Here is a 17,715-nt window from a genome sequence, read left to right as displayed (position 1 = left end):
TATTTTCAAAGGTTTGCTTTACTTGGCATTTGGGTACACATTCACATTATCAGAGCATTGATTTTGTCGTGCTGCTAGCTGTTGTTTCTGACTCGGATTTGGCCCCACGTTCTTGTCCTGCAGCACTTTCCGTTGCTGTGGATGCAGATTTGGTCACAGGGTCTTGTCCTGCACCACGGCCCCCTACTCCTGGCAGAGCAGCACCCTCTGCTGTTGTTGACTCAGATTTGGTCACACCATCTTGTCCTGCGCGGTTCTTTGGTGTTGTTGACTCAGGTTTGGCCGCCTGATCATGTCCTAAAACACTGTCCAATATTTCTGGCACAGATCTGGCCACAGGGCCTCCTCCTACACCATTCTCTAATATTGACATAGATTTGGTCGTCTGGTCTTGTCCTGTGGTACTGTCTGTTGTTTCTGGCGCGGATTTGGTCACCTGGTCTACTCCTACTCCACGTGCCCCTACCATTGGCATAGATTCGGTCACTTGGCTTTGTCCTGTGGTACTCCCCGCTGTTGTTGGCTCAGATTTGGTCATTTGGTCTTGTCCTGCGGCACGCTCCCCTGCAACTGGCATAGATTCGGTCACTTGGCTTTGTCCTGTGGTACTCCCCGCTGTTGTTGGCTCAGATTTGGTCATTTGGTCTTGTCCTAAAAGACTCTCCACAAGGTTTGGCATAGCTCTATGAGCATGGCCTTCTTTTGAGGCACTATCTGGTGTCTTACAATGCTCTGGACGAATGCAGAAACCGTTGTGATTTCGCACAAATCCATCTTTACAATCACAGGCTGGTTTAAAGCAGTCAGACTCTTCACATTTGGGTGGGTTATCTTTGTTAAAGCAGTTTAAAGAACATTTACTGGGGCATTCCTTGTACTCTTCATTGTCTCCAAGGCACTGACCTAATGAGGAAAGTAAAAGTGATTACGGTGCATAAGTACATTGTGATCTATACGGGGACACTTAAGCCTGAAAAAAAATGAGTTTTACTCACCTGGGGCTTCTACCAGCGCCCTGCAGCAGTCCTGTGCCCTCGCAGCCACTCACTAATCCTCTGATCCCCCGCTGCCAGCTAGTTCTGCTTCTACCAGCCCCCTGCAGCAGTCCTGAGCCCTCGCAGCCACTCACTAATCCTCTGGTCCCTCGCTGCCAGCTAGTTTCGTTTTTGGCGACAGGCCCGTCAGGACTGACCACGCGTAGTTTTTTGCGCATTCCCGACTACAATTAGCGCCATTGCGGGCCGCAACGCGTACAAAAATACGCGTTGCCGCATTACGAACGCATAGATATGCGGCAACCTGTATTTTTGTATGCGTTGCGGCCCGCAATAGCGCTAATTGCAGTCGGGAATGCGGAAAAAACTACGCGTGGCCAGTCCTGACCGGCCTGTTGGCAAAAACGAAACTAGCTGGCAGCGGGGACCAGAGGATTAGTGAGTGGCTGCGATGGCACAGGATGGCTGCAGGGGGCTGGTAGAAGCAGAACTAGCTGGCAGCGGGGGACCAGAGGATTAGTGAGTGGCTGCGAGGGCACAGGATGGCTGCAGGGCGCTGGTAGAAGCAGAACTAGCTGGCAGCGGGGGACCAGAGGATTAGTGAGTGGCTGCGATGGCACAGGACTGCTGCAGGGCGCTGGTAGAAGCAGAACTAGCTGGCAGCGCGGGACCAGAGGATTAGTGAGTGGCTGCGAGGGCACAGGACTGCTGCAGGGGGCTGGTAGAAGCAGAACTAGCTGGCAGCGGGGGACCAGAGGATTATTGAGTGGCTGCGAGGGCACAGGACTGCTGCAGGGGGGCTGGTAGAAGCAGAACTAGCTGGCAGCCGGGGACCAGAGGATTAGTGAGTGGCTGCAAGGGCACAGGACTGCTGCAGGGGGGCTGGTAGAAGCAGAACTAGCTGGCTGCGGGAGACCAGAGGATTAGTGAGTGGCTGCGAGGGCACAGGACTACTGCATGGGGCTGGTAGAAGCAGAACTAGCTGGCAGCGGGGGACTAGAGGATTAGTGAGTGGCTGCGAGGGCACAGGACTGCTGCAGGGGGCTGGTAGAAGCATAACTAGCTGGCAGCGGGGGACCAGAGGATTAGTGAGTGGCTGCGAGGGCACAGGACTGCTGCAGGGGGCTGGTAGAAGCAGAACTAGCTGGCAGCGGGGGACCAGAGGATTAGTGAGTGGCTGCGAGGGCACAGGACTGCTGCAGGGGGCTGGTAGAAGCAGAACTAGCTGGCAGCGGGGGACCAGAGGATTAGTGAGTGGCTGCGAGGGCACAGGACTGGTGCAGGGAGCTGGTAGAAGCAGAACTAGCTGGCAGCGGGGGACTAGAGGATTAGTGAGTGGCTGCGAGGGCACAGGACTGCTGCAGGGGGCTGGTAGAAGCCCCAGGTGAGTAAAACTCATTTTTTTTCTGACTTAAGGTTCACTTTAAGGCAGACAAGCATACGCATGAGCTAATAAGACTGAGACTCTATAAAAAGGAAAAAGGATTTACAGTCTTAAGGTGAGCCAGCAGGGGTTGAAACTTCTGCCTGGCCCATGAGGTCAGAGAGCCCAGTCTTACAGGACAACTATTGCGAACATATTAAAATTGAAAATACATGTAAAAGCACATACTGTTAAGAAGTATGTTTCTACCAGAGCAAATTGAGCCGTGAATTATTTTTCTAATATGTTGCTGTCACTTACAGTAAGTAGTAGAAATCTGACAGAACCAACAGGTTTTGGACTAGCATATCTCATCATGGGGAATTCTCTGGGTTTTTGTTTAGACCCCCTAAGACCCCCCTCTCCCGATGCTTAACCCTAAGACCCTCCTCTACTGTTGCCTAACCCTAAGACCCCCTCTCCCGATGCCTATCCATAAGACCTCCCTCTTCTGATGCCTAACCCTAAGCCCTCCTATGACAGATGCCTAACCATAAGACCCCCCTCTACCGATGCCTAACCCTAAGGCCTCCCTCTACTGATGCCCAACCCTAAGACCTCCCTCTACTGATGCCTAACCCTCCTTCGACAGATGCCTAACTGTAAGAACCCCCTCTACCAATGCCTAACCCTAAGCCCTCCTTCGACAGATGCCTAACTATAAGACTCCCCTCTACTGATGCCTAACCCTAAGACCTCCCTCTACCGATGCCTAACCCTAACACCTCCCTCTACCGATGCCTAACCCTAAGCCCTCCTTCGACAGATGCCTAACTATAAGACTCCCCTCTACTGATGCCTAACCCTAACACCTTCCTCTACCGATGCCTAACCCTAAGCCCTCCTTCGACAGATACCTAACAGTAAGACCCCCCTCTACCGATGCCTAACCCTAAACCCTCCTTCGACAGATGCCTAACAGTAAGACCCCCCTCTACCGATGCCTAAACCTAAGACCACCCTCTACCGATGCCTAATTCTAAGATTTTCCATCCTGTCATATATAAAATCGATAGAAATTGGCCTTAAATCAATCGATCGGTTGATCAATCGTGCATTGACTTGCGGCCAATCGATCAATTCGATTGAATCGATCGATGGCTGAAATCAACCAGTGTATGGGCCCCTTTAGTGACGTGAGACAAGGATTAGAGTGTAAATTCCCGAGGTCAGTGATATGAGGCAGGGATTAGACTGTAAGCTCCTGAGGTTAGTGAGGAGGGAGGCCCGCCTCTCACACATAAAGCGCCTGTAAGCAAATGCCTACAGTGCCTTATGGAAAATCCAGCCCTGGTTACACAACAGGAGACACTGAAAAACTACAAGACATTACAGTGGCGTACTTGCGCACAAAGTTATTTGCATAATGTTTTTTATATATTTAATTCACACGTTTATTTTATTTATTGTATTTATATGTTGCTGGCGTTTATGCTGGTAAAATCTATGTATGCTGTGTGCGCACATAACATTCACCGCCGTTTCATGAATAAGGGCCATAGAGATGGTCGGAAATGCTGATAGGAATGCTGATATGCTGAAATGCTGATTTCCGATACCACGGATATCCGAATTTCCGATACCAATTTCCGATTTCCATTGAAAGGGGATTTTTTTTTTGTAATTTTTGTTAATAAGTTATGTAATTAAACAAAAAAGTTGTTTTTTCGGAATCCGTTATATTTTGCAGATGTCCGCTATTACGCCGACATTCTTGATACACGACTGAATTCGGCAAATACTTCAGAGTCGAAAGCATTCAACCGATCACAGACTGCATACCAAATTGGATGTCCAATGAAATAAAAACAGATTTTTGCAACAGATTTTCCAAACAAAAGAATTGTTAGGCGTCAGAGTACAAGTAAGCGTAAGAGTACAAAAAGCGCTCGTGTAATCGCAAACAATCAGCGCTTTTTGAAGTGATTTTTGTAGGCGATTCTAGGCATGTGCCTAGCGATTTTTGGAGCGTTTTGGAGTAACATTTTACATATTTTGTTACAGTAGAGCTGGAACTGAACAGCTTCTGTAACAAGAACACTTGGAAAACAGCTCAGATTTAGCGCTTTTCAGAGCGATTTTCCACTTTCCTATACTTAAAGGGATACTGTAGGGGGGTCAGGGGAAAATGAGTTGAACTTACCTGGGGTTTCTAACGGTCCCCCGCAGACATCCTGTGTTGGCGCAGCCACTCACCGATGCTCCGGCCCCGCCTCTGGTTCACTTCTGGAATTTCAGACTTTAAAGTCTGAAAACCACTGCGCCTGCGTTGCCGTGTCTTCGATCCCGCTGATGTCATCAAGAGCGCACAGCGCAGGCCCAGTATGGTCTGTGTCTGCGCAGTACACTCCTGGTGACATCAGCGGGAGCGAGGACACGGGCGTGCAGGCGCAGTGGTTTTCTGACTTTAAAGTCAGAAATTCCAGAAGTGAACTGGAGGCGGGGCCGGAGCATCGGTGAGTGGCTGCACTGGCACAGGATGTCTGCGGGGGACCATTAGAAACCCCGGGTAAGTTCAGCTCATTTTCCCCCGACCCCCCTACAGTATCCCTTTAACATTGAGGCTGAATCGCCTCAGAAAAGTACAGAAATGCTGCAGGACCCGCGTTTCCGTTTGGGAGAAAATCATATCGCTCTGATGTGCTCCATCCCATTCAAGTACATTAGCCGAGCGCTTTTCAAAGCAATGGCATTTTTAAAAGTGCTCAGAAGCGCTCTTGGTGTGCAACAGCCCTAAGAAACAAAACAGGATATACTTGATCTTGAGTCTTTATGGATAATTTAAACAGATAACAGTATGAGTTCCAACACATCACCTATTGGCTTAGCACTCCACAGCCAATAGGAAGCCCTCGAAAAAAAGATATTAATGTGTCATCCAGATGTCAGATTTACATGGCGATTATGTCATCGTCATGTGAACTTGACAATCTAACGACTCATTGATATCTTTTTATGAGGCGTTGAGACTTGTCGTTGACAGAGGAGTTCTGTGCCCATGGACGATGTGTTTGAACTTGCCGCTTCTGTTAATATAATGAATGAAGGCGCAAGATCAAGTATAGCCTGTTTTTTTAAACTTTTTTTGTTAACTATTGACCCTTTTTAATTTCTTTCCTGCTCTCAGAAGCCATTTTCTGCTAGAAAAGTGTTTTATAGTTGTAATTTCTTATCAGTGAGGGTCAGACTGTAGTCTGACCCAGTCCTGACTCAGACAGGAACTGCCACTTACATACCTGATGTTTGACTCTTCCAGGAAGAGAAAGAAAAAAGGAACACAGCATAGTTATTTGTGTGTTAGGCACTGTATATACACTTGTCTATCTCATCATGTCACATGTCACCTCGGGAACAGTGCTGCTCAGATACCCCTTTTCAAAATCCGGATTGGATCCGGATACCCAGATATCCAATCTGGGTTGGATACCCAAGTTCAAAATTTTCCAATCCGAATCTGAATCGGATATCCGACCTCAATAACCGGGGTATCCGGGCAAATTTGGATATCTGGATAGAAAAACCAGAAGTGGCCTTTAAACTGCTTTAAAAACGTTTTTTTAGGGTAAATGAGGCATGTAGCATCATTATTTTTGAAACGGAAACACTAATTGATGATGTGTGGACTTAAAATCCCCCCCCCCCCTCAATTAACATCAGGACTAGGTTCCAGACAGCGGTCGTGCAGCCCACATTGTGTCCAAAATCCAACCGCACAACTGGGACATGGCAGCTTTCAGCCCAGACACCTCCAAAAAATTACGCAGCAATTGTGTTTTGGGTTAAATATAGGTGGTATCAGCACAGCAGCAGTGACCTGTGACACCCTGGCGGAGGGAGCAGCAAAGGCAGCAGGAGCAGGGCAATGCAGCAGCAGCAGGTGTAACGTCTGCCGGGAGCCTGCCGGACGTAGCACTTGGCAGTGGCACATGGCACTTTGCACTTGGCACATGGCACTTTGCACGTGGCACTTTGCACGTGGCACTTTGCACTTTTCACGTGGCACTTGGCACTTTGCACTTTGCACGCTGGCACTTTGCACGTGGCACTTTGAGCTTTGCACATGGCACTTTGCACTTGGCATGTGGCACTTTGCACATGGCACTTTGCACGTGGCACTTTACACTTGGCAAGTGGCACTTTCCACGTGGCAATTTGCACTTTGCACGTGGCACTTTGCACTTTGCACATGGCACTTTGCACTTGGCACGTGACACTTTGCACTTTGCACATGGCACTTTGCACTTGGCACGTGGCACTTTGCACGTGGCACTTTGCACTTGGCACGTGGCACTTGGCACGTAGCACTTGGCACGTAGCACTTGGCACTTTGCACGTGGCACTTGGCACGTGACACGTGCCACCTGCCATGTGCAAAGTGCCACGTGCAAAGTGCCACCTGCCTAGTGCAAAGTGCCACGTGCCAAGTGCAAAGAGCCATGGGCAAAGTGTAAAGTGCCACATGCCAAGTGCCACGTGCCAATTTCCACGTGCCAAGTGCCACGTGCAGAGTGACAGTCAGACAGCAGAGGAGAAGACACTAACTGTCACACTTGCACTGCTCAGCAGCACAGCAGTTCTGTAGTAAACTAACGCAGTAGTACTACTTCTCTAACAACTACTAGCTCTGACTGCAGTACTACAGTACTAACTACACAATAACACAGTAATCCTATTCCCTAATCCCTAACCTAACCTATACTGTAGCTAGCTAAGGCTAATAGCTGGCCAGCATGCAGAAGCTAGCCTGGTCTGTGCACAGCACACACACAGACACATAGCAGCTGCAGCAGCCCTGCAGCACACACTCTGACTGTCACCAGGGGCGTAGCAATAGGGGTTGCAGAGGTAGCGATCGCATTGGGGCCCTTGGGCCAGAGGGGCCCCGAAGGGCCCTCCCTCAACTACAGTATTAGCTCTCTATTGGTCCTGTGCTCATAATAATTACTTCTATAGATACCTTGAATAGTAGTATCACTAACAAACTGTTCCCCATCCCCTCCTTGCACCTCTGACACTGTAGTTGCCACTGGCAGGTTTTGGTGCGCCGTATCAATTGTTACGTATAGAGTGCTTGGGGGGGCCCCATTGTAAAACTTGCATCGGGGCCCACTGCTCCTTAGCTACGCCACTGACTGTCACACAATGAAATTAAGCTAATTAACAATACAACAATAGTGTAGTGATAGTGAAGGGGTTAATCCTTGAACAGCTTTAATCTGCTGGGAGTCCTCTGATTGGCTCAATGACGTCCTGGACATCATACAGTATCTCAATAGTCCAACAATCCGCAGATAGCTATCCGGATTTCTACAGAAATCCAGTATCGGAATCCGAATCGATAGCTGAAAAAAGGTTGGATATCTGGGTTACCCGGATATCCGGAATCTGGATGAGCAGCACTGCTTGAGAATCCTTTAAGACCTCAGAGTAGAAGAAGAAGGCCCTTGAAGAGGCCTTACTGAAAATTAGAGCTTTTAAGTCATTTGACCAACTTTGAGGGGTGGATTGGATTGGATTGGAAGGAAAAAAACAATGAATAAAGGATTTGCCTTCTGCCTTTTACTGAGTGGAGGCAGTACAGGGTCAAGTCATGAATCTTATCTGGGCAGTAATATGCAAAGCAGGAAAAAAAGGCGCAGAAGCCCTTACAGAAAAAATGGTGGCTATGATAAGTCGCATCTAGCGGCATTACGTGGAAATTCGGACACGTGGCGCCTCAGGGCACCCAATGCATAGCCGAGTTCCCGCTATGCAATGCCGCAATGTAGTTACCTGCAAGCCATTTTTTTATCCGCAAGCCTGTCCGTAACAAATTGCCCCTCTTGCCACTAATCGGGCGCCAAATTTTACCTTCATAGCCGCATATTGTGTCTTCCCGAAACGGGGTGGGGAGGGTTACCTTAAGGAGGGGGATTTAGGGTTAGGTGCCACAAAGAGGGTAAGGTTCAGGCACCACCAGGGGATGGTGGTCTTAGGGTTAGGCACCACCAGGGGGGTTAGGGTTAGGCACCACTGGGGGGGGGGGGGGTCCTGAGGGTTAGGCACCACCTGGGGAGGGGCTTAGGGTTAGGTACCACCAGGGGGTTTAGGGTTAGACATCCTGGCGGGAGGGGTCTGTGTGAGAGGAGTGTAAGGTTTAGTTATAGTAAAATATCGGTAAATATTACCATTGTTTTACTATCAAAATTTACTAGTACAATATCACTACCCTTAGTGATATTTTACTAGCAGTTTTTTTTCCAGGCATCTTTATTTCATGTATGTGGTAATATGGGCTCTGCATAGACTGCAATGTTAATTGCTATTATGTAGCCAAACCCCTCACAGGGGGTAAGTTACTTTAGTATTAGGTAGGTGCTTTATGAATTGAAGCCTTGGTGTCAGAGTCTTTTCAGCAGGGGCATAACTAGAAATCACTGGGCCCCCCTGCAAAACTTTGGATGGGGCCCGCTCCCTCTGCACAAAGTAATTTAAAGCGTTACCTGTCTACAAATCTTTGTCTACAAAACTTTGTATGCTTTTTTATCAGTAGCTGAGTAGATGCAGTCATTAGAACAATTGTGCAACAATTGTGCAGAGAGAGCAGAAAGTTTTTCCCTCTCCTTGCCCTTAGTTGTCAGTCTCTCAGGATGGGGCCCCTGTGGCTTCTGGGCCCACCTGCGGCTTCATGCCTTGCAAGGTCTATTGTTAGGCCCCTGCTTTTGAGGGTAATGGTTAAACTTAAAGTTGAGTGGGTACTTTAGGGTTGAGGTTAAAGCGGATCCAAGATGAAAAACTAACTATAACAAGTAACTTATTTATATATCTTATGTACAGATGGTTTAAACAGCAAATCTGTCTGCATACAGCTTTAATAGAATATGATTATTTCTTACTGTGATACAATGACAGCAGCCATGTTGTTTGTAAACATTACACAGAGGCAGGCTTATCTGCACCATCAGCACTCAAACTGAAAAAAACCTAACCCCCCCTCCTCCTCCCTCCTCCCCTCTGCCTCTGAAATCTCTGGCTAGTAATACCTCCCCCTCCTCCTGCCCAGACTGAGCTCCCATGAGCCCTTGCTACTGCCAAAACTCTCTGAAAACCTGTGGGTGGGGCTTATTTAGTTTATAGGGAATTAGAGTATTAAAACAAAAACAAAAAAGTATTTGGCTTGAGGACTGCCCTATAAACTATAGGAAAGGAACACAATTATGCAATGAGTAAACGTTCATCTCGGATCCACTGCTGGCCATAAAAGTTTAGTGGGTGAGGAGGGAGGTTTAGAAGGCACAAAATGCAGAAAACTCATCAAGATATTGCCTGTTTGTTTAGCTGGTAAGGCCAATAAGAACCAGTTGTCTGACTAGTTAACTTGATTACGATAAAAGATTCGTTTGACATCAGGCTTTAAAACTGGAGCTGAAAGTTTTGCATTTCTAAATGATAAACTTGCTGAATAACTGCATGAGGCCTGGAACCCACTACAAAGCGCAAATCGCTATCGCAATTGATAGCTTTCTAATTAGCATTTTGTAAGCGATTTCATGAGCATTTTCTGGCAATTTTGGTAGCGATTTTAAAAAGTGTGAGTTTTTTGCCAGCGATTGTGATAGCGATTTGCAATTAGCAATTTTAATTCTGATTGGTCCTTTCAATTTATTATATTTTTTTTACAGTTTGCAGTAATTTAAAATCGCCCACAAATTGCTATGTGTAGCGATTCATGAGCGATTTGCCAGCGCTACAATACAAAAGCTCCCAAAATGCTGCATGTCCTGCGATTGCGATTTTGCTAATCACAATCGCTACTGTGTAATTTGTTACATTTATTTACCTTGGATGAGCATTTAGGGTAATCGCTAGTGATTTAAAACGCTCCCTAAATGCTCAAAAAAGCATTCTAGTGGGTTCTAGGCCTTAAATCAAGTCAAAAACAGCTGAAATAGGAATATTCTCACCTTTTGGTAGTTTACCCTGATGAGACTCCTGGGCTAACAGCAGAGCCAAGCACAGCCCTAGACATGAAAGAAAAAAAAAATAAGCATAACAAGACAGCGTTTAATTTGAAGTACAATAAATAATACTATCTAGCATGCATGAAAATAGGCTGTTATTTCACAAACACTGCATACATCTGAAGTCAGAACTTTACATACACTTCGGCCTTGTTCACATTATAAATCGCCAGCACTATTGCAAGCGATGAGCGATTTATTGAGCATTTTTTATAGCGCTTTTCCCTGCGCTTTGTGCTTAGAAAAGCGCTTTGCTAAGCGCTAATTTTTACACTTCCTGACGTCTGTCAGGAAGTGAACTCTTTGAAATGGAAATGAATAAAAAAAAGTATTAATTCATAAAAACGAAGGGGAAATCGCCATTCAAAGCGCTTTTTCAAGTTTTTTGCAATTTCCCTACCTTGTATTGAAGAGCAAACACTCAGAAAATGGTACAGGCAGAGCTTTTGCGATTGGAAAGAAAGCTTACACTCACATAGAGCAATATTGTATTAGTGCTTTTAAGGCGATTTTTAAAAAGCGCCAGCGCTTAAAAAAATGCTAGAAAATAGTGTAAACAAGCCCTTAGGGCCCATTTCCAATTGTTCTGATGCAAGGACACAGCTGAATCCCTTGCCATGCATGGCTACAGAGATTGCCTTGCGTGATGCAATATTTTGCTGCCGACTGTCCATTTTTGTACCCGCACGCATGCTTATTCTGAGGCAGCCTAATGATTTCAATAAGCTGTGTTTCCCTTCCGTATCTGCTTGCAGGGATATGCTGAAAATCACCCCGAGTGGAAGCGAGATTCATTCTTTACTCACTCAATAATTCCTCTTCTGTGGATTTTATAATAAACTATATGTAAAGGTGCGTACACACGCCGTATTTTTTCAAACGACGCGTTCGTCAGACCCTCCCGCGGGGCGGTCGTTCTGCTGACCGCTGCACGTGAGTACAAGCTGTCGGCAGACTGATAGGACTGTTTCTGACTGATCCACCGATCAGTCAAAAACAGTCCTATCAGTTTGCCGAATGCCTGTACTCACGTGCTACTGTCGTCAGAATGACCGCCCCGTGGGATGGTCTGACTGTGTGGGGGGGGTGGGGGGGGTGGGGGGTTAGAGTTAGGCAGCCGGCAGGTAATTTCTGCAGGGGTGGGTAGGGTTAGGGTTAGGCATCAGGCAGGTAATTTGTGTGTGTGTGTGTGTGTGTGTGTGGGGGGGGGGTTGGGTAGGTGTCAGGCAGGCAGGTAGTTTGTGCAAGGGTGGAGGGGGGCGGTTAGGGTTAGGCATCAGGCAGGTAATTTGTGGGGGGGAGGGGTTAGGTTGAAGCATCAGGCATGTCCATTTTAATAGTAAAATATTGGTATTAAATTACTGGGCGTCCAAATTTCCATGTGCCTTTTTTCTATAGGTGCCATCAGAGATCATGTGATCGAGGCCCCGTCATTGGTCACTTTGTAAAGCATCATTTGTGTGAGATGGATAACTTTCACCACATCATGAACACTTCTCCTGTCTGTGTCAGTGGAACTTTGTTACATTTTGGTATGGAAATGATTAAACAAATCTGCTAACAAGCTCTAAGTCAGTGTTACTGAATTGATGATAGTGACGTCTGTTCAGCAGCGACTCACCTAAACCAAGCGTAACTATCGTCCTGTTCATTGTCTCCTTCCGATAACGCTAACCTGTTAGGAAAAGATAGACGTTAGGAAGGACTTAGCAGAAGTTCCTGAGCTTGTCCACTTCTGGGGCTTCTGGCTTTGCTCCCCTAACCACCACAGCTGGGACAAGTGTCCAAAACCTAAGCAGTTCTTGCCTTTTTCATGATTGCTATCTCAGTAAAGGACCGGCCTTTAAAGCGTTGCTATCATGTAAGCAGCGGGGTCTGAACCCTCTAGAACAGTAATTATACAGTAATTATAGAACAGTAATTATAGAACAGTAATTATAGATTGACGGTATACCTTGAAATGAATCAGAGCACTCAGTATATGATTTTATATTAAAAAAATTGTATTTACTTATCATACAGCATATATACAAAATATGAACAGTTCCAAGTAGCGTTTCCTTCTAATAGTACTCCATCTCATCATGGCCTGTATAGCCATCATCAATCTTACAAGCACATTCAAAATAGTATATAATAGTTGTGTTAATTAGAATAGGATCAAAAGTAGTCTCATCTGTATCAATAGCTGTGTATCTAGTAGCTGTGTAAAAACTTGTAGTAATCTTCTTAAAGAAATAGCATAAAAAATAGCTTCTAAAAAACTTCTTGCTAACATCTTAAAGTGGATCCGAGGTGAACTTTTACTCATTGCATACTTATGTTCCTTTCCTATTGTTTATAGGGCATCCCTCGAGCCAAATACTTTTTGTTTTTGTTTTAATACTCTAATTCCCTATAAACTAAATAAACCATGCCCACAGGTTTTCAGAGAGCCTTGGCAGTAGCAAGGGCTCATGGGAGCTTAGTCTGGGCAGGGGGAGGAGGAGGTGTTACTAGCCATTGATTTCAGAGGCAGAGGGGAGGAGGGAAGAGGGGGGATTAGGTTTTTTTCACAGTCTGAGTGCTGATGGTGCAGATAAGCCTGCCTCTGTGTAATGTTTACAAACAACATGGCTGCTGTCATTGTATCACAGGAAGAAATAATCATTTTCTATTAAAGCTGTTTGCAGCTAGATTTGCTGTGTAAACTATCTAAACTTTAGATAAGATATATAGACAAGTTCATTGTTATAGCTAGTTTTTCATCTCAGATCCGCTTTAACAAAACGTAATGCTGAAAAATTAATAAAGTAAATCACCAGAATATTAAGCATATTACCTCTTCTCTGTCATCTCTTCAGCATCTAGAACCACCTGTGGGAAGGCAGCTTCTGTCTTGGTAGGCTAGTGCAAACTATGAGCTTTCAGCTCCTACTTTTATACTGATTGCATGCAATATGGCTGCCTAATCTGGAATTTCCTTAAATCCCAGGTTCTGATTGGCTAAAACTTCTGAGCGTTGATGCTTTATCTTATATTGAATACTTAAGTCATAATATTTTTGTTTATAAATTCCTTAGTTATCTTAACTGTGAGAATCTACGTACTTTTAGAATGTTTACACGTACTGACATTTCATTAGCAGGTCATTTTTGATGCAGTAATTAAAAATGGACGTCACCAACCATCTTGTCTGCTGGTTGACTTATTTGCCCCAGACATTTGGACTTTCAAACATTAAACAATGTCATTTATGACTCATTTCTGATAATGTGCCCTTCTGCTAATTAGTTTGGAATGTGTCTGTTCTTTTCCGAAAATAAAATTGGTCATTTTGACCCAGTAACATAGACCTGTAAGAGTCTTCAGCAATTTAAAGCTTATTGACGCATACAGGACTTCCCCCAATATACTTATTTAAATATAAAGCTTATTATATAATTCTTCTTAAAACAATTAATCATATAAGATATAATTGCATATTAAAACTTAATAATTTTTATAAAATAATATATTTAATAATTTCCACCGGCAGATGTCACCATTTAATCATTTTTAAATAATTGGGAAAACCCCTTATTTTAGTTTTATATAGTTGATGACTAAAACCAAAACATCGCATGTGTTATCAGCTATCAGTGTTCAGCTAACTGAGACGTCCTTTAAGCAAGAAGAACATATAAACACTGCTGCACAAGGAATGGAAGGGGCTACAGTACATGGATGATAAACACGGAAGAGAGGGCTGCACATGGAATGGGAGGGGCTGCTGTACATGGATGATACACATGGAAGAGGGGGCTGCACATGGAATGGGAGGGGCTGCTGTACATGGATGATACACATGGAAGAGGAGGGCTGCACATGGATGGGAGAGGGCTGCTGTACATGGATGATACACATGGAAGTGGGGGCTGCACATGGAATGGGAGGGGCTGCTGTACATGGATGATACACATGGAAGAGGGGGCTGAACATGGAATGGGAGGGGCTACAGTACATGGATGATACACATGGAAGAGGGGACTGCACATGGATGATAAATATGGAAGAGGGGGCTGCTCATGGAATGGGAGGGGCTACTGTACATGGATAATACACATGGAAGAGGGGGCTGCACATGGAATGGGAGGGGCTACAGTACATGGATGATACATATCAAAGAGGGGCTGCACATGGAATCGGAGGGGCTGCTGTACATGGATGATACATATCAAAGAGGGGCTGCACAAGGAATGGGAGGGGCTACAGTACATGGATGATAAACATGGAAGAGAGGGCTGCACATGGAATGGGAGGGGCTACAGTACTTGGGTGATACACATGGAAGAGGGGGCTGCACATAGAATGGGAGGGGGCTGCTATGCATTTAAGCAGAGGCACAGCATACTTGGCTTAGGTGCACAAAAAGTATAAAACCAGCCTTGGGTAGGTAGGGAGAAGGACAGCGGGCAAGAAGGGAAGATGGGCAGGAAAAAAAACAAGAAGAATGGCTGGGTAGGAAGAAGAGTGGAGGAAGGAAGGAAACACAGATAAGGGAAGTGAGAGGTAGGGCTAATCAAGAAAAAAGGGCGTGGTGAAGCAAAAGAGATTAGAATGAGTGTGGCACAGAAAGGATAGGAGAGAAAAAAAGAAAAACAGGAAAAAAGGAGCAGGGCAGCAGGGGGGACGGTGAGAGGACCATAATTATAAGCAAGACAGCGCAGAGAGGGGGGTTTGGGGAAAACAGAGAAGAGATGGTGGTGAGAGGTTAGGAATTGGAATGAAGACAAGAGAGGCATGTGTGCGATGGGGGCAGTGGGTAAGAAGAGTGAAAATACGAGAGAGAGAAAGAGAGAGGGAGGGAGAGAGAGAGGGAGGGAGAGAGAGAGAGGGAGGGGGAGGGAGAGAGAGGGAGGGGGAGAGAGGGAGGTAGAGAGAGAGTGAGAGAGGGAGGGAAAGAGGGAGGGAGGGAGGGAGATAGAGAGAGGGAGGGGGAGGGAGAGAGTGAGGGAGAGAGAGAGAGTGAGGGAGGGACAGAGAGAGAGAGGGAGGGAGAGACCCAACTCCCTATATCCTTCCCTTATTCCCACAATCCCCCCCCATGTTAATGTTTTGTTTTGCTTTGGCAATGCTAAATGTATTTGGTCCTGCCAATAAAGCTTTTTTGGATTTGGATTTGGATTTGGAGAGTGAGGGAGGGAGGGGGAGGGAGGGACAGAGAGAGAGAGGGAGGGAGAGAGAGAGGGAGGGAGAAAGAGGGAGGGAGGGAGAAAGAGAGGGAGGGAGGATGAGAGAGGGGGAGAGAAAGAGAGAGAGGGAGGGAGGATGAGAGAGGGGGAGGGAGAGAGAGAGAGGGGGAGGGAGAGCGAGGGAGAGAGAGAGAGGGGGAGGGAGAGCGAGAGAGAGAGGGAGGGAGAGAGAGAGGGAGGGAGAAAGAGAGGGAGGGAGGGAGAGAGGGAGGGAGAAAGAGGGAGGGAGGGAGAAAGAGAGGGAGGGAGGATGAGAGAGGGGGAGAGAAAGAGAGAGAGGGAGGGAGGATGAGAGAGGGGGAGGGAGAGAGAGAGAGGGGGAGGGAGAGCGAGGGAGAGAGAGAGAGGGGGAGGGAGAGCGAGAGAGAGAGGGAGGGAGAGAGAGAGGGAGGGAGAAAGAGAGGGAGGGAGGGAGAGAGAGGGGGAGATAAAGAGAGAGAGGGAGGGAGGGAGAAAGAGAGGGAGGGAGGGAGAGAGAGAGGGAGAGAGAGAGAGAGAGGAGGGGGGGAGAAAGAGAGAGAGAGAGGGAGGGAGGGAGAGAGAGAGAGAGGGAGGGAGAGAAAGAGAGGGAGGGAGAGAGAGAGAGAGAGAGAGAGAGAGAGAGAGAGAGAGAGAGGGAGGGAGAGAGAGGGAGGGGGAGAGAGAGCGAGAGAGAGGGAGAGGAGAGAGAGAGAGAAGGAGGGAGGGAGGGAGAGAGAGGAGAGGGTGTAGTAGGATGGCGAGAGGGAGAGAAAGGGGCAGGGTAATAATTTAAAGAGAGTAAGGCCTAGTTCACATTATAAAATTATAAATCGCCAGCGCTATCACAAGCGCTGATCGATTTATAAAGTGATTTTTTTAAAGCGCTTTTGCAAGTGCTTTCTGGGGATTTAGAAAAGCCCTTTTATAAGCTCTTTTCGAAGCGCTTTTGTGGAGCGATGATTTTTTTTCACATCCTGACGTCAGTCAGGAAGTGATCTCTTTCACCCAGAAATGAATAAATACATTGTATTTATTCATTTAAGTGCTCTGCAAATCGCTTTTTGAAAGCGTTTTTTTCATCGCTTTGCAATTTCCCTATACTTTCTATCGAATCGCAAACACTCAGGAAATGGTGTAGGAGCCGCGTTTGCGATTGGGAAAAAAGCTCATTGCTTATGTGAGAACACTCACATAATCGAACCTTGCACAATTGCTTTTAGGCTCCCTGCACACTGCATTCGATCCGATTTTTTAATCGTTTTTTTTACATCCGATTTTGATTTTTAATAGTTACTGCATGCTGCGTTTTTTCCTCCTTTTTTCTGTTGATTGCATTCAGGGAAAATCAGAATTGCAAATCAGAATCGCAAAACGGATTTGCAGTGTGCAGGGAGCCTTAAGGTGATTTTCAAAATCACCAGCATTAAAAAAGAGCGAAATCGCTCTTAATGTGAGCAAGCCCTAACTGAAAAAAGAAATAAAGCAAAGGCAGAAATGGTTGGAAGCCCAGTGAGGGACACAAGAGGCAAAACATACGGAAAGAGATAGAAAGACAGGTGACAGAGAGAGATAGTAGGGAGAGGATAGACACAGGAGTGACATTCATACTCACCTTTCCTATAACCACCTTGTAAGCTGCTCATCTCTCCTTCTGCCGCTCACACACTATATATACTCACAGCTACACAAGACCTCCCTAATGACACATGGTTTGGTACCTCTTAATTTACAGGTCTGAAGTGAAATACAGCATATATTAAGATAAATAAATGGTAAAGAAGATAACTTTATGTTGTAATTTGGGTTACTGTGAGCTGCTAGACAACGCCTATGAAATCACCAGCTGGGACTCTCAGTCGTCTCTTATCAGATAGACAGGACATGATGCAGCTCAATGAGTCTTCATCCACATTATGTCAATTGCCCAACAAGCAGAGCCTCAGACTGCTTCATTTGTGTTTTTACACATATCCCCGGCAAAAGCAGCAATTATTCTGCAAGATCTAATTGTCAGTTCATGCCACATAAATTCTATTTCCTGTTGCCAGTGAAGTAAGACCACACCCTTAAAGAGAAACTGTAACCAAGAATTGAACTTCATCCCAATCAGTAGCTGACACCCC

At 46.0% G+C, this 17,715-nt stretch overlaps 1 protein-coding gene across 1 annotated transcript; it reads right to left on the bottom strand.

The window, feature by feature from the left end:
* LOC137521956 (serine-aspartate repeat-containing protein I-like) lies at positions 1–17,255 on the bottom strand. The gene is made up of 4 exons (XM_068241912.1): positions 17,205–17,255; positions 12,040–12,093; positions 10,362–10,418; positions 1–903 (listed from the first exon to the last, which is right to left on the bottom strand). Exons 2-4 carry the CDS (start codon positions 12,068–12,070, stop codon positions 50–52), a joined length of 942 nt encoding a protein of 313 aa, XP_068098013.1. The 5' UTR covers positions 12,071–12,093; positions 17,205–17,255; the 3' UTR covers positions 1–49.
* Between the last annotated feature and the right edge of the window lie 460 nt (positions 17,256–17,715).

Source organism: Hyperolius riggenbachi, chromosome 6, assembly GCF_040937935.1.
Source record: "Hyperolius riggenbachi isolate aHypRig1 chromosome 6, aHypRig1.pri, whole genome shotgun sequence".
In the NCBI taxonomy this organism is placed as follows: Eukaryota; Metazoa; Chordata; class Amphibia; order Anura; family Hyperoliidae; genus Hyperolius; species Hyperolius riggenbachi.
The sequence above is the reverse complement of the archived record's forward strand: the minus strand, read 5'-3'. Positions and strand labels throughout refer to the sequence as shown.